Source organism: Puma concolor, chromosome E1 (assembly GCF_028749965.1).
Source record: "Puma concolor isolate L17-30 chromosome E1, mPumCon1.1.hap2, whole genome shotgun sequence".
NCBI classification, from domain to species: domain Eukaryota; kingdom Metazoa; phylum Chordata; class Mammalia; order Carnivora; family Felidae; genus Puma; species Puma concolor.
This window is the reverse complement of record NC_141680.1, coordinates 15,874,873-15,902,261: the sequence shown is the minus strand read 5'-3', so window position 1 is coordinate 15,902,261 and position 27,389 is coordinate 15,874,873. Positions and strand designations below refer to the sequence as shown.

The 27,389-nt window shown below is 51.2% G+C and overlaps 2 protein-coding genes and 1 long non-coding RNA gene across 6 annotated transcripts in view; 1 reads left to right on the top strand and 2 right to left on the bottom strand.

Moving 5' to 3' along the window:
* INPP5K (inositol polyphosphate-5-phosphatase K) lies at positions 1-18,950 on the bottom strand. 4 transcript variants are annotated; one of them, XM_025916440.2, is made up of 12 exons: positions 18,655-18,941; positions 16,734-16,841; positions 16,310-16,418; positions 12,295-12,411; positions 11,804-11,979; positions 11,178-11,289; positions 10,415-10,524; positions 3,119-3,305; positions 2,110-2,247; positions 1,763-1,846; positions 1,490-1,594; positions 1-1,293 (listed from the first exon to the last, which is right to left on the bottom strand). In XM_025916440.2, exons 1-12 carry the CDS (start codon positions 18,705-18,707, stop codon positions 1,234-1,236), a joined length of 1,359 nt encoding a protein of 452 aa, XP_025772225.2. In that variant the 5' UTR covers positions 18,708-18,941; the 3' UTR covers positions 1-1,233. The 4 variants fall into 4 exon arrangements, with proteins under 4 accessions (XP_025772225.2, XP_025772241.1, XP_025772218.2 ...); XM_025916456.2 differs by having other exon boundaries at positions 16,310-16,411; positions 18,655-18,805; XM_025916433.2 differs by lacking the exon at positions 18,655-18,941 and adding an exon at positions 16,974-17,110.
* Positions 18,819-20,114, top strand: LOC147574139 (uncharacterized). Its single transcript, XR_015243936.1, has 2 exons — positions 18,819-19,320; positions 19,863-20,114. It is a non-coding gene; the product is annotated as an uncharacterized LOC147574139 (long non-coding RNA).
* The window catches only part of PITPNA (phosphatidylinositol transfer protein alpha), a 40,399-nt gene continuing 33,012 nt past the window's right edge, over positions 20,003-27,389 (bottom strand). Inside the window, exons 11-12 of the mRNA XM_025915829.2 lie at positions 23,664-23,732; positions 20,003-22,613 (exon numbers count right to left, since the gene is read on the bottom strand). Of these exons, the coding sequence (XP_025771614.1) occupies positions 23,688-23,732 (45 nt within the window). The 3' untranslated portion in view covers positions 20,003-22,613; positions 23,664-23,687. The remainder of the gene's footprint in view (positions 22,614-23,663; positions 23,733-27,389) is intronic.

The window sequence follows — 27,389 nt, the reverse complement described above, 5'->3', positions numbered from 1 at the left end:
TAAAAGTCATGTTTCTAATTATCCCCCAACACAACAGACACTGAGCACAGACAGCCATGGCCCGCTAGCAGCCAGGGGGACAGTTCTTCATGGTACACACGGCTCCCAGAGTGGAGTATGGATCATAGAGCGACTGCAGCGTCCCTCAGTCTCAAGTCATAGGATGGACATGATGGTCACAGAGCAGGCTCCCTGAGGTGTCTTCTCCTGGGAGAAGGGCCGTTGAATCACCAGTGGCTGGAGGCAAGTGGTGGGAGGTGGGACTGAGTGCCCACACAGCACCTAGAGAATGCTCTCTGAACACCCTCAAGGTCAGATTCTCCAACATCTAGATTCTGGCTCTCTTCTCTGCCGGCCTCCGCTTCCGGGTGCTAGGGCACTCTAGAGAGAGGGCAGGTTTCTGGCCAGTGACCACAGCAAGGGTAGGGGCAGATGAGCACGAATGGGCGAGGAACACCCTGGAAAAGTCTGTGCCTTCACAAGAGGACAGGTTGGGGCATGGAGCCTGACCCACCAGCAGAAGTGAACCTGGGTTCAATCTTCTGCTCCGGCCCTGGGACATCCTGGGGTGGGGGTACTGGCAGCAGGACAGTCATCGTCTTGCCCACAACATTTACATGAGAACCTGGGTGAAGGGGCCCCTCCATCCCACCCACTTAGTCCTTGCTGAAAGCAGGGACCCCAGGCCCTCTGCCTATCCCTCAGGGGGACAGGCAATGAGATGCCAAGACTCCTGGAACCCAGGGCTGCTTGTGCCAACCAGTCTACAGAGCCTGTGCAAATGTGAGCATCTCTTCTCCCCCCCCCCCCCCCCCCCCCCCCCGCCCCAGGCAGCCTGAGGCCCAGGATGGCGTGACAAGAATGCAGGCCTGTGCCAGATGGGGCATGTGCCTGGCAGGCCTGCTTGGGCGGAACTGGAAGTGTGTGTGGGGAAAATCAAGAAACGAGATGCAGGCTGGAGGGTCTTCCCACAGCCAGTGGACTATCCCAGGTCTCACTGCTGACAAACCAGCTGGTTGCACTCACATCTCAGCAACAAAAACCTGTATTCAAGTGGCCAATTCCAGAGATCTGGACTGGAGAGAGAGCATAGGTGTGTGGCGAGAGCTCCCCCTGGGAGGTGGAGGGTACCTGCTGCCTCTTCTGGGGGCTGGGCCCCCAGCGCTCCTGGCAGTGGTAGGCAGAGCTGGCTGCCAGCTCTGGCCTCCGCCCTGGATCCACTCTCATCCGGGCTCAGATATGTGGTTGGGCTTCACCCAGTAGGTCCTCTGCCAAGGAGGAGCCAGGCTGGATCTGCAGGGATAAAACAGGCGGTGAGTAGAAGTAGGGGGGGGAGGGGAAGAGCAGGTTTTCCTTTGTGCCTTTCCATCACTCCCATTCTCAAAGGATGCGGCTCCGTGGTACAAGTGGGTTCCTAGCCCATGCCCTCGGAGAACCGACGAGGAGCTCAAGTCCTCTGACAGTCCCCTTCCCCACCAGCATCCCATACCTTGAAGGGTTTGCTTATCCCCACCACAGAATGTAGACTGTTGCTATAGTAACAGAGGAGAAACTGGTCCTCAGTCTCGGGGATATTGCTGACATTGAAGTATACCTGGAGGGGAGGATGAATAGGAATGGGGTCACCTCCCCAGGCTGGGCCCCACCCAGCGCTCAGCAACAAATTATCCCAGCCTCGGTTCCTTCCAAAGACAGAGCGGTGCTCAGGCAAGCCCTCATGCTGGAGACGTGGAATACCTAGCTTAGAAAAGGGGGCAGGTACCTGGCTCAGCCCATCGTTGAAGGAGACCTGGTTGTCCCTGACCCAGACATAGGACACGTAGTCATTAATGTGGCGCAGCCCCACCTGTGGGAGAGGGGATTGGGCAGTCAGTGGTCTGGGAGGACACAGGACCTATGGCAAGTCCTAAGGAGAGGACGGTTTTACTCCCCAGGCTGGCCATTGTAGCGTATGCACCCTCCCCTTCACTGCCAGCCCCTAGGTGGGCAAGGACCCCCATGGGGCATGAGCATGAGCTCTTCAGCCTGTGCCCAGCTCCCGTAAACCCTCAGGATGGATAAGCCAGAGGAGTATGGCTGATGGACGCCACGCCTTTCCTGCCACATCACCTTGTATAGTCCAATCCAGTCCCAGGGGCTGCTGAGAAAGTCTGGGGTCAAGGAGTAGCTGATCAACATGTCGTTTTCCATGTTCCACAGGCCCTCAGGTATCAGGGTGATCAATGGGGCAGACACCAATGGCTTCAGCTACACGCAGGAGTGGGAAAGGGGTTGAAATCCCATAGCATCATTCCTTTCTCTGAGACGAATGTCCTTGCTGGGCCCTTCCAACACATCAGGGTCAGTAGGGGAAAAGAGGGCACGCAAGGGGGTGGGCATCGAACTCCGCTCGGCTGCCCCGAGAAAGTATCAGACCCTGGCTGGCCACCTGGAGGAAGGGGCCAAAGGCTTGTTGGGGGTGGCTGGCCCTGCCAGGGAAGATGGGGATGGGGGCCAGGTGGGTAACCACGCAGAGAGTCAAGTGTTGAGGGGTGATGGTGGGGGAGAACGGGGGAGTTGATGACAGGTTTAAGAAAGAAGGCAGAGAGCTGCTCTCAGGCCTCTAGGGTTTGTAAGGAACCCTCCCCAAGGCTCTGGGGAGAACAGCTATAGGCATATGGAGGGACACAATGGTATACAGACAGACAAACCAGTATGAAAAAGTGAAGGCTGAAGGCAGCCAGCGGGTCACCAAGGGAAGTCAACATCACCTTGGTCATTCGATGGCAAGATGCGAGGATGGAGGGAGCTCCCTTTGCAACCTGATCCAGGTAGGTTTAGGACAAAAAGGAGAAGTCCTACTTCACATAGTAGGTAATAAGCATAATGGAACTCATTAGCCCCAAGGGACGGTACCAAGAGGAAATGGAAACCTGTTCACAAAGGGTCTGGACACGTTTTTGACAGAGCCCTCCACAGCTTCTAAGAGCTGGGATACCTGACCTGGGAGGAGTGGCAGTGGTGTCCTCCTACAGGTCTCCCCTGGGACGTTTGCTGACATTAGAATCCAGGGCTGGAGGGTGTGGGAGGTGGCCTGGCACGGGTGCTCTGTTAAGTGCCAGGCAGCCCAGAAATTCACCTCCAAGTCAAAGGTGCTGGTGACAGGCTTATGGTCACTGATGCAGTACACCATGTGGCTGACGTAGCTCCTCAGGGTCAGGCAGAAGTGGGGGGCTGGCAGTCTCGGGGTGTGGGGGTTGGCCTGGGGCTGCCGCTTCAACCTCCACAGGATGCGGTCGGTCCATGCGGGCTTGCGTTTTTTCTCACTGCGGGGGGGGGGGGGGTGGTGGGGGGTGGAGAAAAAGGAGGAGGAGAGAAGGGTTGGCAGGAGAGCAAGAAGTTACCCCCCACAAGCTTGCTGGAGCCCCTAACACCAGGGGCTATCAGTGGCCCTGAGAGCCCTGGGCCACAGCTGGAGTATGGCATGGCAGCAGACTGGAGGGGGCCCAAGGGAATCAAAAGTATGTTGGCTTTTGTCAGACTCCGCCAAGGACCTTCAGTCTGGTCTACGTTTGTATGAATCAAATTGTGATGCGGAACCGTTTCTTTTCAAAGCTTTTCTTCTTTCTTAAACAAAAGCAGCAGTAGCTCAAAAAAGCTGAGGTCTGGACTCGGGAGTCAGACGTGAGCTTGACTTTGGCTTCCCCCCCACTAAAGGCACGGCCTCAGGAAAGGAAAGGGAAGCATTTGGAGAAGCTGTCTATGCCTGCCACCGATACTGTTTGTTCCACTCTCCACTCCACAGGTGGAGAAATTGAGATTTAGAGGGGAAGCAACTTTCCCAAAGTCACCCAGCTACCAAGCATGGAGCCAGGATTCAAGGGCAGGCAGCATGACCACAGAGCACATGCTCTTCATCACACCAACCCCTCCTGGCCTCAGCCTCCTCATCTGTAAAATGAAGGTAATAAGGGTTGCTGACGTGATTAAATGAGATAAAGCACAAAAAATATTTAGCACGGCGGTAGGTACAAAATAAACTCTCTGTAGTCACTGGCTATTATGACTCTTTGTTCTCAAGAGTCCTCCACTGAGGGACCTCTCACCTGTTTGCTTACAAGCTTCCTTGAAGGGCATGAGGGGCCGTACAGCCCCTGGAGACAAGAGTGCTCTCCTCCCCTAGGTAACTGTAGTAGCCCCAAGACAGGCAAATCTCTCACTCCTAACACAGCTATGCCCAGGCAGCTACTGGTGTTCTTGAAGACTGGCTGGCTAACCAGGCCCTGCCCTCCAAAGGGGGACCCTGAGTCCTGGAACGGGGTGGGGTGGGGTGGAACAGTGGCTGTTCTGGGTTCCTCCCCCCTTTATTTTTTTTTTTAATTTATTTATTTTGAGAGAGAGAGTGAGTGGGGGGGAGAGAGAGAGAGAGAGAGAGAGAGAGAGAGAGAGAGAATCCCAAGCAGGCTCCACAATGTCATCACAGAGCCCAATGGGGGGCTTGAACTCATGAACCGTGAGATCATGACCTGAGCCGAAATCAAGAGTTGGACACTTAACCGACTGAGTCACCCAGGCGCCTCCTCCCCCTATATTTTATGTATTAAAAAAAATTTTTTTTTAACCTTTTATTTATTCTTGAGAGCAAGCCAGAGAGACAGAGCATGAGTGGGGGAGGGATGAGTGAGAGGGACACAGAATCGGAAGCAGGCCCCAGGCTCTGAGCTGTCAGCACAGAGCCTGACGTGAGGCTTGAACTCACAAACCGTGAGATCATAACCTGAGCCGAAGTCAGACGCTTTACCAACAGAGCCACCCAGGCGCCTCCCCCTTCCCCTTTATTTTAAATGAAGCCAGAGTGGTCAAGCCTGGTCAGATGGTTCCCTACTTTAAAAACGTCCCCCCCCCCCATTTTAAAACCTTTAAGGAGTCTTCATGCCTCCAAAATAAAGCTCAAGTCCCCAAGTATGGCTTTCAAGGCGCTCAGGAGTCTCACACCCCTGTCCTACCTTGTCTCCCACCACTGTCCCAGACCCGCCTGCCACAGTGACTCTTAAGCCTCAGGACCTTTACTCTTGCGGTTTTTGCTGCCCGGAACACACTTCTTCACAGGGAGAGGCCCAATTCCAAAGCTGTCTTTGTCATAAAGCCAGCTTTGAGCTCTCCTTTTTGCTTCCAAAGCATTTTACATCGGTGCTTCCCTAATTATGTTATACAGCACGGCCGTTTTGTTTCCCAGTCAGCACGTCGCTTAGCGTGAGCTCGGAAGGCAAGGACTGGCTCTTGAGTCCCCTGTGTATTCTCAGCATTAGTACAGAGCCTGGCACATAGTAGGTACTCAATGGTGTATGGAACTCAAACTAACTAAAACCCCAAACTCAATCTCTCTCCTCAAAAATGATCATCTAATCCTAACGTATACGGTTTCAGATGTTGATAACCAGTTTGAAATGCTATTTTTGTCTTCTGTTTCATCCCGTTTTTAATTGATTAATTTATTTTTAAGTTTATTTTTTTTTGAGTGGAGGGTGAGAGAGAGAGAGAGAGAGAGAGAGAGAGAGAGAGAATCTCAAGCAGGTTCTGCAGTCAGCGCAGAGCCTCATGCTGGGCTTGATCTCATGAATCGGGTCATGACCCGAGCTGAAATCAAGAGTCGGTCGCTCAACCAACTGAGCAACTCAGGCACCGCCCCCCCGCCCCCTTTTACTGTTTTAAATGAACATTTCCGACGTACTGTTGTCAATTCAACAGCAATAGTCTTCCAGCAACAGAGGCAGAATGGTGTCCTGCTGGTAAACTCTGACTCTGGAATCAGACAACAGGAGTTGGGGGAAGGTCCTGCTCTGTTATTTAAGAGCTACATGGTTCTGGTTGGTGAACATGTGATTTGAAGAGCGTGGAGGGCTCAGAGGGCATGGAAGCTCCTCACCCTCTCCCCATACCTTGCCCTACGCATCTCTTTCATCTGCCTGTTCCTGAATTACATCTTTTTATAATTAACTGGTAATTTAGTTTAAAAAAGAGAGAGAGAGAGAAAGCTATGTGCCCTTGGGCAAGTGACTTCACTACTCCAAGCCTCAGTTTCTTCAACTCTAAGATGGGGCGATAACAGTACTTACTTCAAAGAGACATTGTGAGGACCAAATAAATTAATGTGCGTCAAGGGAGTGGTCAAAAAGTGCTAACTGGCTGAAGCACATCTGTTTGGGGCTCCTGGGGTTGTTTCAACTTTTCACTCTTCTGAGGACTGGTCAGAGCACACCAGAATGTGCTATTTCCATCCCAGAGACTGTAAACAGAATCTCAGAACCTACTGAACCTACATTCAGTACCCAGCAATGCTTATACTTGGTGATGCGCCACATAAATACACCACTCTTCCTTTCAAAGTGTTCCCCCTCCTCAACTTCCCTATCATGGTGACTTCAAGATCTTCCCCAAGACCTGACCACAGCCTGTCTCCCTTTCTTCCTTTTCCATGGCCTGGCCCAGGCTTATCACTGGGCACCTGTATTGTTCAGTCTTTCAACAAAGATTTACTGAGCGCTTATTATATGCCAGGCAACTGGGGACCTGAAAAATGGGATTCACAAGGTTCTCAAAGAGCTTGTTTGACAAACAAAAGACAGGAAGCAAGTTGAGTGTGCACAAATTAAATTCCCCCAGTTCTCCATTTCTAAAAATAACAAGAGCAAAACATGGGGTCCTTCTGTGCATTAGACACCGTGACAGGTGTCTCACGGACTGTTCTAACCCTCTCAACACTGGAAGAATGTCACAGGGCGCATTTTCCTCCTTCTACAAGACCCTGAAGTTCAGAGGTCACCCTGTCCAGGCAGAAGTCGGACGTTTGCCCAGGTCTACGAAGTCCACACTCCTTCCACGGCACTCCCCTGTGGCCAATTCCCAGCAGCCAGAACTGTCTCAGAGCATGCCGTATAGAACTGGACCTCGCTTTTGCTTTTTGGCTGAATGGTGTGACTGAGTATAAGAAATGCTTCTGGATATTACCGTGTCCTAATTTTTGAAAAATTAAAACCGAGTAACTCTGCAAATTTCTCTTTAGGAGCTAGAAAATTGAGCCAATTTACTGACCCTAAAGTAGGGAAGTGTTCCATTTCTAGGTCAGAAATGGACTTTTCCCTTCCGCTCCCTATAGATGGCTTCTAAGTGTCTCACTGAACTCTGGACATGAGTTTTGACTAGATTGAGCATAACAACCTCTGCTCATCGCCTAGTGGAGAGGTTGACCAGGCTCGTGTTGACTGTAACAAAATCCTATCGCAATCCCTGACTTTAACAGGATTTCCCGCTCTGGGCCCTTTCACCCTCCCCTGTAATGGAGCTGACCTCGTTTCTCATTACATCTTGGCTCAGGGACGCTGCTGTGGCTGGGCAGAGCCGTGTGCGTACTATGCCCTGTATACAACTCACTCGCAGCCACTTTGTATGGCTGGTCAGCCTCTTCTCAAGGTGCCTCTCATCGGTGCTGCTGATTGACCGGAACGTCTGCCCTTCTTTCTGCCAAAGTCTGCTGCTTCCTTGACAGCAGCTCTGACTGACTCCTCCTGGCTTCAGCTGTCTGTCTCCTTACCATTCGCTCAACTTCCTTCGGCACTTACAGAGCTCTAGAACCTTTTACTGGCCAACTCTTGGACTTGAGAGTGTTTATTTGGATCTCTTGCTATGGGTGGGTCTCTCTACTAGGCTGGCTGCTCCTTAAATAACTTATCTTTCTTCCTTTTGTCCTCTCAGGCTCCTGATTCAAACATACGCCAGGCACTATGCTACATACCAGAAACGGTCATAAATCAGCTCTCTTCAGGCATTCAGAGTAGAGCAAGAAAAGCACACCGTGTCTTGAGAACAATACCGAAAGCATGATGTGTGCAGGGCTTTCAGGCGGCATGCCGGCAGGAGAGGACTCTCGGTGGGATGCGGGAGGGTCAAGGAAGGCCTTCTAACAGACGTGATGCCTGAACTGAGTTTTCAAGGATGAGTAACAGTCTGGTTACACAGACACACGGCAAGTGCTCAGTAATGGTGACCACAATGTGGGTTGTATCTATCATGTGGAAGTACCTGCTTCCTTCTTAGCAAGGCTTTGCTATCCCAATCCCGCCCTTTCTGCGGCTGCTGGCAAGACCGGCTGTGATTGCGGAGGTACTGCGGGCTAGAGGGAAGCATCATGGGCCACCAGAGTCCAGAGTCAGGTCTCAGCCCCAACTCTGCCACCAGTGGCTGAGCTTCCTGGGGAAGTCCTCTGAAGTCCTTTAACACCTCAGGGCCTCTCTAGCCAATCTGAGTCCCTGCTGACCACAGCCTAGACTCAGCTGTAATAATTCCTAGTCTCCTGGTGGTTTCCCTACCATACCTCGGGGTGGGGACAGAGGGACACCTGGCCACATGGCCTGCCAGCAGCTCTCTTCCCGCTGCCAAGTGAGGATTTAAAGTCAACTGGCAGAGGGTCCCAGGCCCCAAGGCTTGGGCCTGTCCCACCGAGGCCTCCCAATTTCCATGATAGCTCTCATTTCCAATGGATGGCTGCGGAGACTGGCGTTCTCCGTGCCACTGTGGCCCCGGGCCAGCTGGCCAGCCAGAACCTGCCCTCTTACCTCTTTTCCAGCCTGTTCTGTTGCCCAGGCTGGACTCTGTTTCCAGTGTTCATGGCCTCTTCTTGTGTACATTGCCCAGGCCATGACCCCACCCTGTCTTGCTCCACACTCCTAAAATGGCTCACCCTCTCCCCGTTCTGTGGAGGGGCCGCTGTGGCTCTGCCATACCCCTTCCGGCACAGGGCCGTCGGTTCTACCTGTCTCCCTGGCCTGGCTGGGGAGATACCTGTTCACTCCCTAAGTTCCAGAGGCGCTGCCCTGGAGGCACTTCCCGCCTCCCTCATAAGGCAGCCCCGCTGTGAGGAATAAATGAAGCCGCTGCTCCAGGGGAAATGAAACCCCCAGAACACGTGAGGGGTTCTTCTTTTTCTCTTCTTTTTTTAACATTTGATCTTTAAGTAGTCTCCCCGCTCAACGTGGGGCTCGAACTCACAACCCTGGGGTCAAGTGTTGTACGCTCCACCGATGGAGCCAGCCCGGTGCCCCTATTCTTTTTCTTCAAAGAGATGAGAATCCTTGCCAAACTGGGCCAGGGACTCCATGCTGGAGCTGCTTTCGACCCTTGGCCTGAGCTTAAAGTTTTGGTGGTTACCTGACCCTTTCTTGGCTTCTTAGAAACGTTTCTGGGGGTGCCTGGGTGGCTCAGTTGGTTAAGCGGCCGACTTCGGCTCAGGTCATGATCTCGCGGTCCGTGAGTTCGAGCCCCGCGTCGGGCTCTGTGCTGACAGCTCAGAGCCTGGAGCCTGTTTCAGATTCTGTGTCTCCCTCTCTCTGACCCTCCCCTGTTCACGCTCTGTCTCTCCCTGTCTCAAAAATAAATAAATAGGGGTGCCTGGGTGGCGCAGTCGGTTAAGCGTCCGACTTTAGCCAGGTCACGATCTCGCGGTCCGTGAGTTCGAGCCCCGCGTCAGGCTCTGGGCTGATGGCTCGGAGCCTGGAGCCTGTTTCCGATTCTGTGTCTCCCTCTCTCTCTGCCCCTCCCCCGTTCATGCTCTGTCTCTCTCTGTCCCAAAAAAAAAAAACCGTTAAAAAAAAGAAACATTTCTGGTAAAACTACCACCTGAAGGCACGAATCTAACAACAGCAGTCGTCACCGTGCTTACCAGGTGCCAGGCACCGGGCTAAGCACATGCAAGGTCTCGTTCAATCCTCAACCCATGAGGAGGGTACTGTTAGCACCCCCATTTTATAGATGACAAGACTGAGGCTTAAACACCTGTCCAAGGTCACGCAGCCGGCGAGGGGCAGAGCTGTACCTCTGACTGCCAGCTGCACCGTCTCTATACTGTTTCCCATAAACTCCTCCCCGCCCCGACAACTACTATTTCATCTTCCTAAATAGTACCTGATTCACCCACAGCTGGGGCAGGGACACTTCATACCAGTAACTGGCTGAGCTGACATTTCTGTCCCCCTGTCTGGGAGGGACCAGAAGGTCTGGGAAGTGTGGACAAGGGTGCCCAGAATGCTGAAATACGGTCCCTCCCAAGGGAGGAATGAGCTGCTTCCCCCCTTCCTCCTGCCCTACCTGCCCTGCCCCCACCCCCACCCTGCAGCCTCGTCAGCACCTCCATGCTCTCCGAGGACAATCTGGGGCAGCTCCCGTGGTCAGCGCCTCATGAGGTGGGTGGGAGGTGCCATTCCCGAGGTGGTGGCTGGCTGGATCTGTTCCCGCTTTCTAACACTTCTCCTGTGAGGCAGCTCCCTCTGCCACTAGGGCCCGTACAACCCGACTTCCCGGGCCTCCTGGCCCCGCACTTCCTCCTCACAGGCTAATTCCAAATCTGCGGCAGGCTGACCCTCTCCTGGTGGAGCCCCCTCACCTGGTATCGTAGTTGTTGGAGTTCTTATCAAACTTGTAGGTGGGAGGGAAGAGCAGGGGGCCCTCCTGGAACTCCCGGAGCAGCGGGTCGTGTTTCTTGGCAATGCTGAGCTAGAGAGAAAGAACAGTCCCATCTCCTAGGAGTCCTGACCCAGTGGCCCAGCACACACTCCATTCAAGGGATGAGCACGTGCTGGCACGCTAGGCAAGAGTCCAGCAACACGTCTTCCCTTCCTCACCACCGCCCCGGTGGCAGCCTCAGCACCCCATCCCCACTCCACCCCCAGGAAAGCAGCTGGATCCCTTTGTAAACATCACGCGAGATCCCTAGTCCCGCGAGAGGCAGATGCCTGCCATTTCCTAGTCCTTGGACTCTAGGGAGCAGGCTTTGAATTGCATCTGTTTGGGAGCCACTAGCAGACATGTATCACAGTGTACTTGGGTAGCCAGGGTGCCCCCAAAGGGGTAGTATCTCATCCTCCAGAAGGCAAGCAAGCCTGGGGATGGGAATGACAACAGGGTATAGGAGAGTCAGTGTCTGGTGCGGGGCCACGGCAGGCGGAAGCCCTTCTCGTTCCCCAACTTATTTCACACCCGGCAGCTCCTCCAGGCGAAGACCAGGCCCCTGGGTGCAAAGGGGGGACTTCAGAGGCTTGGGAATGGAGGACAGGTGCTCAGGAACCTGAGCAGTACTCCCCACATTTGATATTAGGCCTCCACAATGGGCTCAGATCACCCCTCTGGACCCTTCCTTCATTTGATACCTGATCCTTCTCCCACAGGTCACTGTAGCACCGATTTTTTATGGATTCCCGAACAAAATGCAGCCCAAAGTCCTCGATCCGAAAGTTCATGTCTCCAAACCAGAGAATGAGGCTGCAGAGGGAAAAGAAGGCAGCTGAGGGCTATGATGAGGTAAGAGAAGACAGGAGCAATGGACCCCGGGGCCGCTCACTCCTCTGGCACAGAGCTCGAGGGGCAGGTGAGGTGCCAGATGCTGGGAGAGGAGCCAGTAATGGTAACGACGTGGCACGGGTCCTACTGGGCTGTTCTGACGGCCACTTCCTTGTCCTCCAAAGAGGCCAGCCCCTGGGGGCAAGTAGCAAATACAGAGCAGGCTCTAGGCCTCCCACTCCCCCCTCAACTGGCCACCAGGCAAGGCTGAGAACCAGCTCCCTGTGGGTGACCTCAAGGAACCATGGCCTTCTCAATCTGGGGTGTTCAGAAGTGTCTAGAGCTCCTAGGCGGGCCAGGGAGGCAAAGCTGGATGGGAGAGTAGATGGAGCGTTAGGGAAGAGGCTGGGAAAGGGGGGGAGGGGAGCAAAGCTGCCTGAGGAGGATGCTAGCCTGGGCTGACCGCAGGGGCAGCAGTTCGCAAGCACATGCTCACTCATGGTCCAGGATGTTGGGGATGTTCTGTCCCTCAAAATTTTGCATCTCCAGGATCCGGTCAAAGTGCTGCAGCCGCTGGTCATTGTTGGCCATGTGGGGGGGGAGGTGGCAGTTGATGATGCTGACATAGTAGCCATAAAGCTTCAGGCAGATGTTGATGCCCCCTTTGTTCCCCTGGTGGAACAGGTGGGCAGAAGGGTAGGAAGTCGCTCTGGGTGAGAATCACCTCCCCTTTCCCATTGCAGGGCCAGACACTCAGCTCCCTGGAGCGACGTCTCCATCTAAGAGCCCAGCTCACCCAGTCTGAGGTCTCAGGGGTACTAAGCTCCCAGGGGCAGGAGAGCAGATATGTAGGGCACTGGCCTGGAAGAATGCTAAGATTCATTTCACCCCCTCTTTTATTTGCTCACCTCTAAAGAACCCAGCCCTCCCCGGCTCAGTGGCAGGAGGCCTCCCAGCTCACAACTCAGACCACAGCTCGGTCCTTACCCAGTACCCGAAGAGGCCAGTGGGGGTGGATTTAGTAGAGAGGATCTGGACAAAGGGCAAATGCTGATGCTTGGCAAAGAAGAGTAAGAGGAGCCCCTGCATGCGGACACTGGAGACCTACAGCACAGGGGGGACAATGGTCATTCATTTCCCTGCACTGGCTGAGCACGACCCTGCCCAGCCCTGAGGTCAATGGTATCTCAGCTCGAGTCTTACTCCCCTTAGCTGCCAAATGATGCATTCTGGGAACTAAGCAAGTTCCAGTTTCTGTTCTTGGGCTTGGGTGGAAGGCAGGGAAGACAAGGCTGCCAGGGTACCCTGCCATCAGGAGGGCACTGACTCTTCAGTCCCAGTCCCATGGAACCCAGGGGCTCCTCTCACCCATGCTCTGTGGGTCCTTTGGGCACTCTGGGCTGCTACCCCTGTGGGCCAGGGCCTCAGAGAGGAATGGCACAATGCAGGATAGTGGCTAAGGGCAGTGGCTTTGAAGTTAGCCAGATCTGGGTTCAAAGCCCAAGAGTATTTGATACTGGGCCAAGTCTCAGTCTATTTTATCATTGATAAAGCAGGAATCTATCTCATCTATCTCACAGATGCTGGAAGGATTAACTGGTAGCTGCTATTTTCTGGTTTAGGGATTTATTTTTTATTTTTAACATTTATTATTGAGAGACAGAGCATGAGCAGGGGAAGGGCAGAGAGAGAGGGAGACAGAATCTGAAGTAGGCTCCAGGCTCTGAGCTGTCAGCACAGAGCCTGACGCGGGGCTCAAACTCACAAACTGCAAGATCATGACCTGAGCCGAAGTCGGACGCTCAACCGACGGAGCCACCCAGGCATCCCATGGATTTTTTTTTTTTTTTTTTTTTTAAGTAATCTACACCCAAAATGGGGCTTGAACTCATGACCCTGAGATCAAGAGTCGCAGGCTCTTCTGATTGAACCAGCCATGTGCCCCTGATTTAAAGTTTTTAAAAGTAAATTGGGTGGCAGGGTGGCTTGGTCAGTTAAGCATCTGACCTCGGCTCACGTTATGATCTTATGGTTTGTAAGTTCGAGCCTCGCACTGGGATTGCTGCTGTCAGCACAGAGCCTCTTTTGGATCCTCTGTCCCCCTCTCTCTGCCCCTCCCCCGTGAGCATGCACATGCACATTCAAAAATAAACATTTAAAAATAAATACATACATACATACATTAATACATAAATAAATAAAAGTAAATTTAGGGGGAGGGGACTGCTCCAGTCACTTAATCATATGACTCTTAATTTTGGCTCAGGTCATGATCTCACCAGTTGTGAGATCAAGCCCTGAGTCAGTCTCTACGCTGACAGCACGGAGCTTGCTTGATTCTTTCTCTCTGCCCCTTTGTCTCCCTCCCTCCCTCTTATAACCATTTTACGAAATTAAAAAATACATATAAGTCAATTCAGGGAGGGGTGCCTGGATGACTCAGTCGGTAGAGCATGTGACCTTGATCTCAGGATTGTGAGTTCAAGCCTCACGTTGGGCGTGGAGCCTACTTAAAAAAAAAGAAAGTAAATTCAGGTAAAGAACATGAGAGAGCCTTCTAGGGTGCTAAACGTATTCTGTATCTTGACTTGTTGACTTGACAGGTGATAATATTGGTGCATATACACATAAAAATCCATAAAAAATACACTTAATTTTGCAAACATTATAGGTCAATGGAAAATTAAGAAAATGCCCCACAAAATAATTATACCCTGTGGTTCGTTGCGTTTCCACAAAGGCAACGAGAGCAAGCACAGTGGACATGTGTTTACGGGCCGGGGAGAACGGCCACCACCTACACAAACCCTTCATACCGCATTTAACCTCTGCACCAATGTCCCTGCTCTGCAGATAGAAAGCTGAGGCTCAAGGAGACTAAGGAACCAGTAGGACTACTTGGATAACAGCATTAGAGGTCTGGGATCACCAAAATCCTTGCTCTCTTTGAGGTGGGGTGGGAAAGGGCCCTAGCCAGTGACCATCTCACTCAGCTTCAGGCTGTCTACACCTACCACCCGAGTAGCTGTTTCCGGAGCATGAGGTGCAGAGGCCAAGGAGGAAATCCCCGGGTGGGGAGTGTGTACTGGGGCCTTCCAGGAATTATGAAACTTGATGCCGCAGGCCAGGAGCTTTGGCACAGTGGAGGAGTCAAAGCAGGGAGAACCCCAAACCCAAAAACGAGTGAGGGAGGCGTGGAAACCTAGGGCTGGGTAGAGGTTGCTACAGATGTGTCCTCAGCCCCACCCTCCAGCCCCAGTCTTGGTCTCTCCCATTCACAAGCACAGGATAATGGACCGGACTAAGGAACCGATAAAGATCCAGGAAGGGCTGTCAAGCTTAATCCTAATCCACGGAGCAGGTCTGGGCCACTGGGACCCAGCACAAAGGCACCAGTCCACTCTGTGAAGCAGCAGGGACGGGTGGGGAAGGGGGGGGTGGCAGAGGCAGGAAAGCCTCAGACTGGGAGAAAGGGTGGGGCCACGGGGGGGGGGGGGGGAAGGCGGGAGAGGGGAAGTTGGGTTGGAGGAAGTGAAGTAGGAGGAGCTAAGGAAGGGCCTAAAGGGAGGCAGATAGGGGCTCTGGAGCAGGCAGAGGGCCTCAGGCCCAGGCTTCTCAACCTATAATTGGCAAACTCCTGCCAAAGGAAGAGGCTGCAAGCAGGGCTCACCCCTTCCCCTCAATTCTTGGCTAGGGGAAGGAGGGACGTCTAGCTGCTTTGGGTGCCAGCCCCTCAGGCAGTCCTCCCAAACGCGGGACGCTGCATGGGTGGAATGGGTTGTGTCCCTGCCACAAGCTGAGCTAATTTCCTTGGCTCCATTCCATTCTACCAATCCCTTGCCAGTTAGCTGGGGCGCAAGGAGGCCTCCAATCTTGGGAAGAGAGTGGGTGGTGAGAGTAGTGGTTCTGCCCTCACAGAGGCTCTAGCTCCTCGTCTGTAGAAAGAGGCCTGAGTTTCATCTGGAGAAGACCAAGGGCTTGGGGGTTGGCCTTTTCTAGCCTCAGCAGCAGGACAAAACTTGTATTCCCTCCTCCTGGCTCTGCCCTCAAGAGGACTCACATCTGTTGCCTTGGCATCTTTAGGCAAACTGGGGTAAGAGAATCAATTCTGAAGAAATCCAGTCGCCCAGGGAGAGGAATAGAGGAATTCTGGTATTTCCCAGAAGCACTGCATGAGGCGCTCTGAATGGGAGGATGCTTCATCCCTCAGCTGCGCAGGACATAAAGGTGAAGATGCAGCAATCTAGAGCCTTTCTGTGGAGTCTCCTATGGTCTAGTTTCCCCAAAGAATACTGGCCTTTCAGACTGAGAACTATTTTCCTCCCCATCTATCTCCCCTCTCCTAACCTCTGGGCCCCTAGAAGTTGAGGCACAGGTCCTCTATGATCAGAGGACACCCTCGGATACCAGCAGGCTAGCCTTGGGATACCTGTCAGCCTCAGAGCTCACCAATATAGCACTAAAGTATAGTAATCAAAAACATGGGTTATGAAGTTTGAAAGATATGGATTTAAATCCCAGATAGCCTGTGTGACCTCTGAGTCTTGGTTTTATCTGTAAAATAGCCATATTTCAAGAGTTATGGTTTCTAAGTAATGTATATGGAAAGCTTATTTACAATGCTTACTACCAAGTAAGCACTCGATACATGTTAGCAGTTATTATTATATTCAGGGACTTCAGGCTGGGCATGTGAGTAGAGATGGAGGCTGGCGGTAGGGTAGGCACTGAGGTGTTAATAAGCTCCCCCCTCCACCCCCCCGGATTCTCCCAATGTGAAAAATATCAAGGTGTTAAACTAACCCCCGCGGTCCCAGCTCAGCTCCAGCTACATTGGAAAGACACAAGGCAGACAGGAGCACCAGGAAGCCAGGTGCAACTGAAGTTCAGGCCTTTAAATAAATGGAAACAGCATGAAAGCCTGAGTGGGAGACCAAAAGACTGGGGGTTAGTGAGGAGAGGGGGGATACATTTCCCAACTGCCCATGAACTTGTAAGTTACCTTGACGAAGGTCAGAGGGGAAAGCACATCCATGAAGAAACTGCTCCATGGGTCTTCAAAGGCAGTGTCAGAAAGGAGGCTCATGATCCCACAGTTCATTTCCTGCAAACTGCCCATCCCAGGTCAGAGGATCTCCCCCTGGCCTAGAGGGTACTGCCTCTGCCACGGACATTTAATACTGCCCTCAGCACTTTCAAACCTTGGGTACTCGTGACCGTGATCTCTCCCTCCCCTGGCTGTTGATCGCCAACCCTTCGCCATCACTAACTCAGGACAAGAGACACTGACTGGCTGAAAGCTCCTAGCCTTCAGACTCCAGAGCAAGGGAGGACAGGTCACAGTTCCCCGTGGGGACGATTTGGGACTGGCTGGGCTTACCTATCTCAGATATGGGGAAGGGTGAGGGGGCATTGCAGACACCTACCCAATGACATACATGTCCACACTCAGGTTCTCTTTGTTGAGCTGAAGAAGATCACTGAGGTTTAGAGGAGGTGCTGCAGAGGCCACGTTCCACGTCACAACATGGATGCTGTGGAAGGGATGCAAAGGGAAGTCGTGGAGGAAGGAGGGTAAGACCTTATCCCGGTAACAAACGGGCCGAGGCCCGCTAACGGCCGCACCACGATCCCCTGCAATCGTAGTGGGAAATGTGTTTCTGCACCTGGGTGTGGGAAGAGGTGCACTGAACTGCAGGCTCTTCATCCTGACTTCCGTCCTGAAGCAGGACATTTCCATCCTGCTTTGGCTCCTCCATGCAGGCCCACAGCTGCCCACACCTGGCAGCATGGGTGCTGCTGACATCAGCAAAGCTGCTCAAAGTTTTCTGGGGCAGGCAAGGGAAGGGGTGGGGATGAGGTGGGTCGTCAGGAACTTAATAATTCCACCAGCCATTCACACCTCAGGGCTCCTAAGACCACCAGAAAGATTCTGGAGGTTCAGTTTTTACCTTGTAAGAGGCCTCGGCACTACAAGACAGGAGAATTTCAAAAATAGCAGAGATAACAATACCACATTCCCTTCCTTCCTTCTTCCTAGGAGGTCCCTGGAGCATAACCAAATTCTGCCAAACATTTCAGGGAGCCCAAAGAGAAGATCCTAAATAACAAGGTTCTCAACATCTCTCTCAAGAGTCTACCCTCTCTTGGGAAAAGTCATCAGTTGGATAACATCCTCAACCTTGGCTTCATGCTAGGGAAGCAACAGAACTTAGATCAGCAGCTCTCAATAACAATGGATCACATCACAGGCTCCGGGGAAAAGACACTTGCAGATCTCTTTAATTGAATAGTTACAGCAATACTCCCAGAGAGCCCGATTCTGCTCAGTACAGAGCAGGCAGGAGCTACAAACCCTGCAGAGACCAAAGACAGCCACCAATCCCTAGGTGAGTCCTAGGGACACTATGAGGAGAGGATCTGCAGCAGCTGCAAACCGAGAATGGGAGCAGCTACAAGGGGGTTGAAAGAGGTGGGAGAGAAGGGCAGGACGTCTAAAAACATCTCTTCTTCACCAGATCCTGTTCTCAGAGGTCCGTGTTCTAAAAAGCACAATTTGAAATTCTTGGCCTTTTTAAAACAACTTCCTGCCCCTCCCTATGAACATCAACAAAACAATACACAAACCACCTTTCTAGGCATTCGGCCAGAGATTCTGGGCTACGTTAGTTTAAGATCTCCCCCTGCTGTCCAACAAAGGATTAAGAAAAGCAACCCTTTTAGTGCAAGGCTCTTTGTTTTCCCACGGACCAGCTCTAAATGGATGGAGAACAAAAGTCGGGATTTCTCGCCCTCACTCTCAGATCCGACGATTAGCAGCAAATCCCTGCATTGTGACTTGCACTAAGTTGGTGATTAGCGCTGTTCTTTGCTAAAGAGCAAGCATGGGACCAGGCTATATCCCTTCGCTAAAGGATCTTACCTAAATCTGATTTCGGATTTCAGGAGATCACAACGGGATCAGGCAGACCCCGTGATGTACGTGCTGATCAAAAGAACAAGATTTCTACTCTAGAGCTGACAGAAGAATGCCTTGTTATGTCTTTAACTTCAGACAGCCCGACACCGCTGCCTCCGCCAGTAGCAAACTGAGACACCTGCTTGGGGCACCCAAATAGGAACGAGCTCGGCGGCTTGAATTTGGAGGGGGCGCGGGACTTGGGCCCAAAACAGCCCACTCGACATCGGCTTGGGAGAACTGGGGAGGGCCTCTGAACTAGAATCAGCCCTGTAGGCCTGGTCCTTTCTCTCCCAGTCTAGTTCTACCCCAGATCCGCAGCCCGGAATGGGTAGGAGGCAGTGATCCTGCCCAGAGCAGGCCGGCCTGCCCGCAGCCGCCTTCCTCACCTAAGCGTCTTGCCTCTCGGTTCGGTTAATTTCCGTGGGTTCACAGCCGCCATCGTCCCAAGCAGCGGCCCGGCCGCCTCGTGTGTCCCCGCCACAGCCGCTCCTGCCCCGATCCGCCTCCCTCCTGCAGGAGGTCCCGGCCAGCTTACTCTCACCAATTGTTTTCCTTCCGGATTCTGACTCTCCGCCTCAGCTTCCGTAAGAGGCGGGGCTTGAGGGCACGAAGGGCTCTGAGTGGCTTGGCCCGGGGGAAGAGGCGGGCCTCTCCAACGAGCGCGAAACGGCGAAAGGCTGCGAGGAGAGAGGCTTAGGGGGATCCGGGCCATAAGACAGGCACGTCTCTGTGTCGTCAGAACCCGACGCAACGATGCCCCGCCCGGCGCGCCGGGCATCTGTCACCGCCCCCCCACCCCCCCGCGGCTCCCAGGGTGCCCCGCGCGAGGCCGGCCGGGAGGGGCTGTCTTCCGGCGGAAGCTGCTGCGAGGCCCGCACCAGCAACCTCGAGCCGGCGCGTCTCCCTATCGTTGGAAATGGGGTCTCTGACCTCTGCGCTGTGCCCCTCCACCTCCCCAACGCCCAGAGACCCAAAAGGCGAAGGTTGAGGGTGGGGTGGCAGCCCAGCCACTGTCCTGCCTGTAAACCAGTCTCTCTGCCCCTCATCTAGAGGTAATCGCTCTCATGTTGGTCATTGAGCTCCTCCGTCGTTCCTCTCCACTCCCACTTTAAAGTGCTTCTCGCTTTTCAAACTCATTAGGTTATGTATTACACGTTAGACGCTGGAGGTTCCTGGACTCTTAAAAAAAAAAAAATTAGCCACCAAAGAATGAAAAACCACTCCCTATATTTGATAAATATCAGATGATTATTTTGCCAAAGATTAACACAGATTTTCTTCAGATAACTGGTTCTTAATCTTTTTTGGCAGTGGGGAGGACGGTGCATGGGATTCCTTTGAGGATCCGATGAGAACCATGACTCCCCAGAAGAACGCACAATTTCACAAACAAGTGTTATGAGGTTGACAGACCTGGGACTTTTTTTTTTTTAAATAAATGTTTTGATGGGTAGGATGGTAAAAAAGAGGGAGATGTGAAGAGGAGGAGAGACCAAAGCAAAAGGGAAATACTGCCAATATAAAGTGGCAGAATTCCTTTCAAATACGTGATGTCTGCGTAAGTACAATGACGAGGGGATGTTTTAATTTACAGAAATTGGCCTGCAAAAAATTTTGGAGACATCTTGTATTTTTTTCTAATCCTGGTAAAATGGAGGACATCAGCAGAAGTTGGAGCATATCTAAGTTGTAAAATGGACATAAGGACATCACCAATAAGCTGGACTCCAGAAATCTCTGTCTAGGATTTTATTAGACTGCTTTTCTCCCCCCAATATACCTGTTTCGGAAGATTGAGACAAAAAGGCACAAACTCACATTAAATAAACAAGGTAATCTAATCAGTTCTACAAAGTGTATTTTGTAAAAGAAGTAGCACTAGGAACCAACCGAAATAAGTCAGGGAGTCCCAGCAGGGACTATAAGAGGACTTGGGAAGATATACACATGCCCACAATACTGACCCCGTCCCTGACCTCTCTCGACGAGAAGGCCAGAGCCCGGCATCCCCCCTTAACAGAGGCACTGCTGCTTCAAACTGGGACTATGACCCTGGAAATCTAATGGAAGCAGCTAGTCTGCAGGGGCACGGCACACCCTCAGGTACTATCCCCGGAGCTGAGCCTTGCATCAGAAGCCCCTCTCGGTGCTAGTCAGTTTGGGGGGTGGGTGAGAGGGTAAGGGGGATACTTAAAAGCCAACACTGTTGCCCAGCAGCAACACTATCCGTGGGGATAGAATAGACCAGGGACACCCCTCCTTATGTTTCTGTGGGTTGGAGCCCCAGATCCAGCTGACCTCAGGAAATTCTAGCTCAGCTCATGTGGATGCTTTCAAACTGGGGCAACAGGTGGATGTGGGAGGAGCCACAGAAAAGCCAGATAAAGAGCAAGCCCCCAACTCCACGGAGTTGGAGTGGTATGTGTGGATCTTAAGAGAAGAGCTGAAACAAGGAGACTAACATCTGCGGACCCTCAAACTACCTGTCTGCTGAGAACATCATGGTTCGTTTCTCCCAGGATGACCCACATCTGGACTTAGATGATGAATGAAGAAGGGAAAACGTTAAGCACAAATATAATTACAGCTAATACAGAGCTTGTAGGAAAACATTAACATTTTTCTCCAGTAGTAATGCTTCACTTTCCCAGTCAAAGAGAAGCTACCAGCAGTTGGGATCCTAATAACCAACTGAACTGCCCCAGATCCATTACTGTAGACCCCACAAGGTGAGGAGACTGAAAGGAAGGTGTAACAGGACATTTCCTGGTCCCAAAGAGGCCTCAATGAAGGTGGGAGACAACCACACTGAGGGGTCTGAGTCCATCCACTGTTGCCCCAACAGGGCCACAGGGAAGCATCCATCAGGATGTCACAGGTGCAATCCTGTGAAACATTCCCTTATTGCACTTAGAAATGAGTAAGGCAAAACAAACTGACAAGAACATAAGGATAAATGATCCCATCCTACTTCTTGCTCCCCCAACACAGATTTGGTCTCTTAATCAGCCACCCCACCCAGGCTGGCATGGGCTTGGATCACAACACGCTTGGCTAACAACATACCTCACAAGGCTTGGGAGATGTCGGATGACACCACAGCTATCTCGGATTCTCCCACCGGGAAGGCATGCTTGGGTTTTGCCAAGTCGTACAAAACCATGAAGCACTCAGCAGCTTCTACCTCCCTTGGAGTCGACTTTTTCACTGGCCTACTATGGTAGAGTTCTATACCACGATCACTACTTGCTTTTGATTGTCCAGGACAGAACTCAGCATGGGGATGGGATGAGCTGAGTCCTTGATCCCCAAATTCCTTTCCGGTAGCTGGAGACAAGAGGGAACATGTTCTGCTGGGGAAAAGATTTTTGCATGCTTGTTTTGTGCAGCAAAAAAAGATCAGGACCCTTCTGTCCTGACCAGCCTCAAAGACAGGGCAGGAATGTGAGAAAGCACAGAGAAAAGAGGATTATTGCTGAGTGGCAGCACCAGCCCAAAAGGGAAGAGGAGCATGGACATACAGAGCTCCTCAGGGGGGTGGGCACACTAATTAGTACATACAGGGCAGACTCAGTTCTAAGGGCCACACTGGACAGGTCCCTCCAGGTGGAGAGTTGACCCGGGCGTATCATGGGCTCTGTGAGGTTCAGACAGAGTGGGCAACAGGAGGGCCGAGAAGCCATAGGTGTTTCTAAGACTAGTGACCAGAGATGCGATGCCTGGGGCAGAGGTTATCTGAATTTGTTGAATTTTTAAAACAGACTGGCTGGGCCCTGGGTACTTCCTCGGTGCTTACAGCACATGAACAATGGGTTACTGAGAGCAGAGATCACAGTTAGGAAGCCACACTGCTGTTCTGTGGAAATGGAGGAAAAAACTGTATTTCCAACTCATCTCCTCTCCCCAGGTGAGCACTCAAATTTGCAAAGATCTGCCCAGGAAGCGAAATACCTCAGTTTATCCCAAGGTTGAAAACAAACAAACTTAAATCATTTAAATCACCACATCACAAAAGGCAGCTATTTTGAAAGACTAAAAATGTCACTTGGAAATAAAGGGAGGGGCACACAGAAATGGGCTGAGAACACAATGGCTGGAGAGGGAGGAGCTGTAAACACAGCAACCTACAGGCCATGTATCTCAGAGGAGCAGGCTTCCGTACACGCGGGCTTCATAATACCAGACGGTCTATTTGTTCACAATATTGAAGGGCATCTAGAATTAGCTACAGTAAGGGATCGAAAGTTGCCTGAAGAATGGGCACAGAAAGGCTGCGTCCGAAGATGGCCTGTCACTCGGGAGGGTGGAGCTGCTGGGCCTTCCTGTTGACCACTGTCTTGCAAAACTAGAAAAGAAATACAATTATTAAGGAAGCAACAGAGGAAAATAGAAGCACACTGTAAATCGTCATCGATGGGGGAATTTCAAAAGGAGGAAAGATGCCAGTTGGGGGTTGGGGTCAGGGGAGAAAACTAAGGCCCAAGCAGCTGGCATTGCACCAATCCACTTGATCTTACTGTTTTATCTCTCAGAAGTTCTCAAGCACATGAGGCAGGGAGAGCAAGCTGAGGTCCACGCTACTGCTAAGACCCCAGGCCTCCTCAGCTCCTTAGTGGTAGAGGACAACCAGATTTTATTTGATAAAATAATTTTCTCTCAGAGCCTGATGGGAAGCAGGGCCAGGTTTTCAATGCCATGACCAAGCCAGCTCTGAGCTGCTGGAATACCAGGAGTCTGGGGAGGTATGTAGGGCCCTGGGGGCTAAGAGAAGGACAGGGCTTGGGCAAGAATGACAGCATTAAACAAGGAACATCTCATTCTGGTCCTATGACCTGGGCAGAAATACTCTCCAAGCATCTGAAAGATGCTGCCTCTGATGAGGACAGCTACTTAGTATGGGATCAGGAGGTCTAAAGAACAAGGAAACGATGCCCCAGACACAATGATGGACCCTAGGAAAAGCTGTCTGGCCCGCAGATTTTCCAAGGGTGGGGCAGGTAATGCTGGCCTGGGAGCTAGGAACGAGCTCAGGGGCACAGGGGGCACCCCGGAATGCCAGCTGCAACTTGACACGGCTCTAGCTATGACAGGGAGAGGAATTAGTTGCAGATAAGCTTCAAATCTGTATCTACCAACACAGCCCCACTCCTCACCCCCAGGTCCATGTGTCTGGGCCGTTCATTATAAAATCACATATCCCTGAAATGTCCTAATAATCACAGGATTTTTCAGTGGAGGGCTGAGAGCTGTTTAGCATGGCAGCCATCGTTATCAGTGGAGGGCAGGATGATGAACGAAGCGTGCTTCCTGACTCCACAGCGAGCTGCTGAGGCCCCGAGGACCCAAACTGGCTTTCACGTCTATGACATGCAAAGGGAGGGTATTCAGTACATACAGTGCAGAAGGGGGAGGGGTGGCTTTAGTCATCTGCGGTCATTCCTTTCACTGGGTCCTTTTGTCTCATCTGGAACAGAAAAAAACAGGAAAAACTGAAGGCTCTTGCTGCTGATGGAACTCCAACACAAATACATTCTGCCTTCTCTTCAGTCCTGCCAATGAAGAGGGTGGAGCATTTTTTGTTCACAAAGCTAATCAGAAGAGAATTCTGCATACATACGGCCAAAGCCCTACCATGGATAGCTCCGTGTCACTGGTCCCACTGTCCAGGATTTCTGTTCCTCGCCCTGCATCCCAGTGCTGGGGTATAGCTCTTAAGCTCCTCTCTTTCTTCATTCATTCATTCAACAAATATCTATGAAGCAACTCCTTTGTGCTAGAAACTGCACAAAACTGCTTCAGGCCTGAGGATTCAACAGTGAACCAGGGAGAGACCAAGTCTCTCCTCCCGGTGCTTACATCCTGGGGCAAAGTGAGGGAGAACAAACCAATATGTCAGGTGGGGCCAAGGGCTGTTTGGATGGAGCATGACCCTGGAGAAGCGGGTTGTGGAAGGTCTCTGACAAGTGACATTAAGTAGAGACCGGCAGGAAGCGAGGTGGCAAGTCCTGTGGCTCCCTGGAGGGGGCAGGTGGAGGGAAGGGCAATTCCCTTTCATGGGCTCTGCTGAGAGGCTCCGCGCCATCGGTCAGATGGGCAGAGCGTGGCACGAGAAGGCAGGGCTTGAAAGTGCAGGGGGTGTAGATCTCAGCAGAAGTGTGAGGCTGCCGGAAAACAGGATGGGGTCTTCTCTGGAAGCCCTGAGTGGCCCCTGTCAGCTGCACCTTCCAAGCAGAAGTGGACACAACTTCTCGTGGGGAGACCGCAGAGGTGATCTCCCTCAAATCCTTTCCAACTCGCAAGTTCCACTCTATTTGCAGCATGCCTACAACACACGCGTATTTTAACTTCCCATCAGATATTTCTTCACTACCCATAAGTGTTCTGCTCAACTCTCATTCTTTATTCATTCAACAAATTGTGAGCACCTCAGAGAATGGGCCTCTGGAGTCAAACTGCCTGGATTGTATTCTGGCGCCATCACCACATGTGACCCTGAACAAGTTACCTCACTGCACTCTAAGCCTCAGTGTCTGTGATAATAAAATGAAGATAATAAAAGCGACTACGTCGTGGGGCTGTAGAAAATGAAGTAAAGGTATTCATGCAGAGTACTTAGTGCGGTAGAGTGCTGGCCCAGAGTATGCGCTCAGTCCACCCCACCTGGGATCTCTGCAACACCCTGCAGCAAAGTGGGGGGGGGGGGTGTGTGTGTGTGTGCCCACAAGCTCCGAGGAAACTGGACTCCTACGCTTCCTCCTCAGAGTTCTGTTTCGTTTGCTAAAACTTTAACACTGCCACGTCTGCAGAGATTCTACCTCAGAAGCAGCAGTTCTCCACTAGGACATATTTTCAAAATACTCTTCCCGCCACATTTGGAACTCGTGTCCATTTTTCACACTCCCTGCTTTCCCCCAATTATTACACTCAGTGAATCCATGTGGAACCTGGACATGGTAAAAAAAAAAAAAAAAAAAAAAAAAAAAAAATTCTCCTGGAGGTTCCGATATTCATTCCCTGTTGACAACTTTTACTGGAATTACATCAAATGTCTCAGCTTGGTCTTTTGGGCCAGAGTTTCCTACTTGAGCAAAAGAATTGCCCAGACTGCTTGTTGTAGATTCTTGGACCCAAGACCTGATAAGTCAGGACCTACAGAGGACAGACAATAAGTGAGTCATCAAATCAGTCAGTCTTACATGCCTCACTTACCATCCCCAGCAAAGATCCTCTGTGCCAAACAGGAAGATCTGTTTTCTGACACAAAGCCAGTATGTGCTTATTCCTACCTCCACCTGGGTGCCTATCCCCTGTCGATTTGCTCTAAACTCACTTTCACAAATGATGACTTTCGATTTTTATTGCTTCTGTAACTTCAGTTATCTATATCAATTAATGCCTGTTAATATATTACTTTATAGGAGTTTAACAAATTCAAGATTTTCCAACATGATAGAAATCTGTTAAGGATAAAGGCACTGTTTTAAAACATTTTTTTAATGTTTATTTATTTTTGAGACAATGCAAGAGACAGAGTGCAAGCAGCGGAGGGGCAGACAGAGGGAGACACAGAATCTGAAGCAGGCTCCAGGCTCCGAGCTGTCAGCCCAGAGCCCAACGCGGGGCTCGAACTCACGAACCGTGAGATCATGACCTGAGCCGAAGTCAGAGGCTTAACCGACTGAGCCACTCAGACGCCCCACTGTTATGTTTTTAAAACGAGAAAAAGTTTGCCTTGTAGGATTAGGCTGGAATTGGAAGTATTTGTGTGAACATACACGTAAGACAGATATGGAAATAACTACAGATGTGAAAGTTCCTCAGCTCTGTCCGATGAGAAGGCCTGGGGGCAGCAACAGCCCAGCAGTAACGAGCACACCCAGGACCCTTCACTGAAAGGAACCAGGGGTCCTTGGAGACATGGTCCCAAGGCTGTGTCACGGGAAGAAAAAGACAAACCCCTGATGCCTTGTGCTTTGAGTGGACAGAGGTAACCTGAGCAGTTAAGTGGAAAGACAGCTACAATGCAATGAAAGGACACCAAATCTGTGACATTCTGGCCTAAAATATATAAACTGGATCTAATCCTGCAGAATCATTGCATAAACCCAAACCAAAAGACATTTTACATGATGATTTGCCTATGCCTATAACCTTCAAAAATGTCAAGGTCATGGAAGTCCAGGAAAACTGAGGAATTGCATAAGAGTGAAAGAGACTAGAAGGGTACAGCGTGTGACATTGGGCTGTATCCGCTTGAAAGGACAGAAGTCTCTGGGAAGCCTGGGTGGCTCAGTCAGTTAAGCATCTGACTCTTGATTTTGGCTCAGGTCATGATCTCACATGTGAGATTGAGCACTGTGTTGGGATTCTCTCCCTCTCTCTCTGCCCCTCCACTGCTCTCTCTCTCTCTCTCAAGATAAATAAATAGGGGTGCCTGGGTGGCTCAGTCAGTTAAATGTCCAACTTTTCATCTCAGCTGGGATCATGATCTTGCAGTTCCTGGGGCTGAGCCCTCTGTCGATGCAGAGCTGCTTGGGATTCTCTCTCTCCCCCCTCTCTGCCCCTCCCCGGCGCTTTCTCTCTAAGAAAGAAATAAACTTAAAAAAAAAAAAAAAAACTTAAAAGGAATGAGGTCTCTGTGTAAGGGGGCATACAAGAGTTCTTTGTGTTTCTCTTGTCATTTTCTCTAAGTTTGAAACTCTTTCAAACTAATTTTTAATTTTATTTTTTTTTAATTTTAGAGAGAGAGATCACATGCATGCAGGGAAGATGGGCAGGGGGAGAGAGAGAATCTTAAGCAGGCTCCACGCTCAGTGTGGACAGGGCTCTACCCCATGACTCTGGGATCATGACCTGAGCCAAAATCAAGAGTTGGCCACTCAACCAACTGAGCCACCCAGGTGCCCGTCAAAATAAATTAAAAAAAAAAAAAAAAATTAAAGTATAGCTGATGTACAATATTATGTTAGTTTCTGTGTACAACACATGATTCGACAACTAGATACATTAGGAAATGTTCACCATGTGAGTGTAGTCGCCATTGGTCACATACAAAATTATTCCACTACTATTGACTGTATTACCTGTGCTGTATTTTTCATCCTGTGACTTATTTTTTTTT

Excerpts from the sequence above, each read along its gene's own strand:
- INPP5K (XM_025916433.2), bottom strand. The coding sequence starts at position 17,098 with ATGCTGCCAGGTGTGGGCAGCTGTGGGCCTGCATGGAGGAGCCAAAGC. Across the intron at positions 11,290-11,803 it reads CCCAACATCCTGGACCATGA|CCTCATTCTCTGGTTTGGAG; the intron begins GTGAGCATGTGC and ends TTCCCTCTGCAG. Across the intron at positions 10,525-11,177 it reads ACCTGTGGGAGAAGGATCAG|CTCAGCATTGCCAAGAAACA; the intron begins GTATCAAATGAA and ends CTTTCTCTCTAG.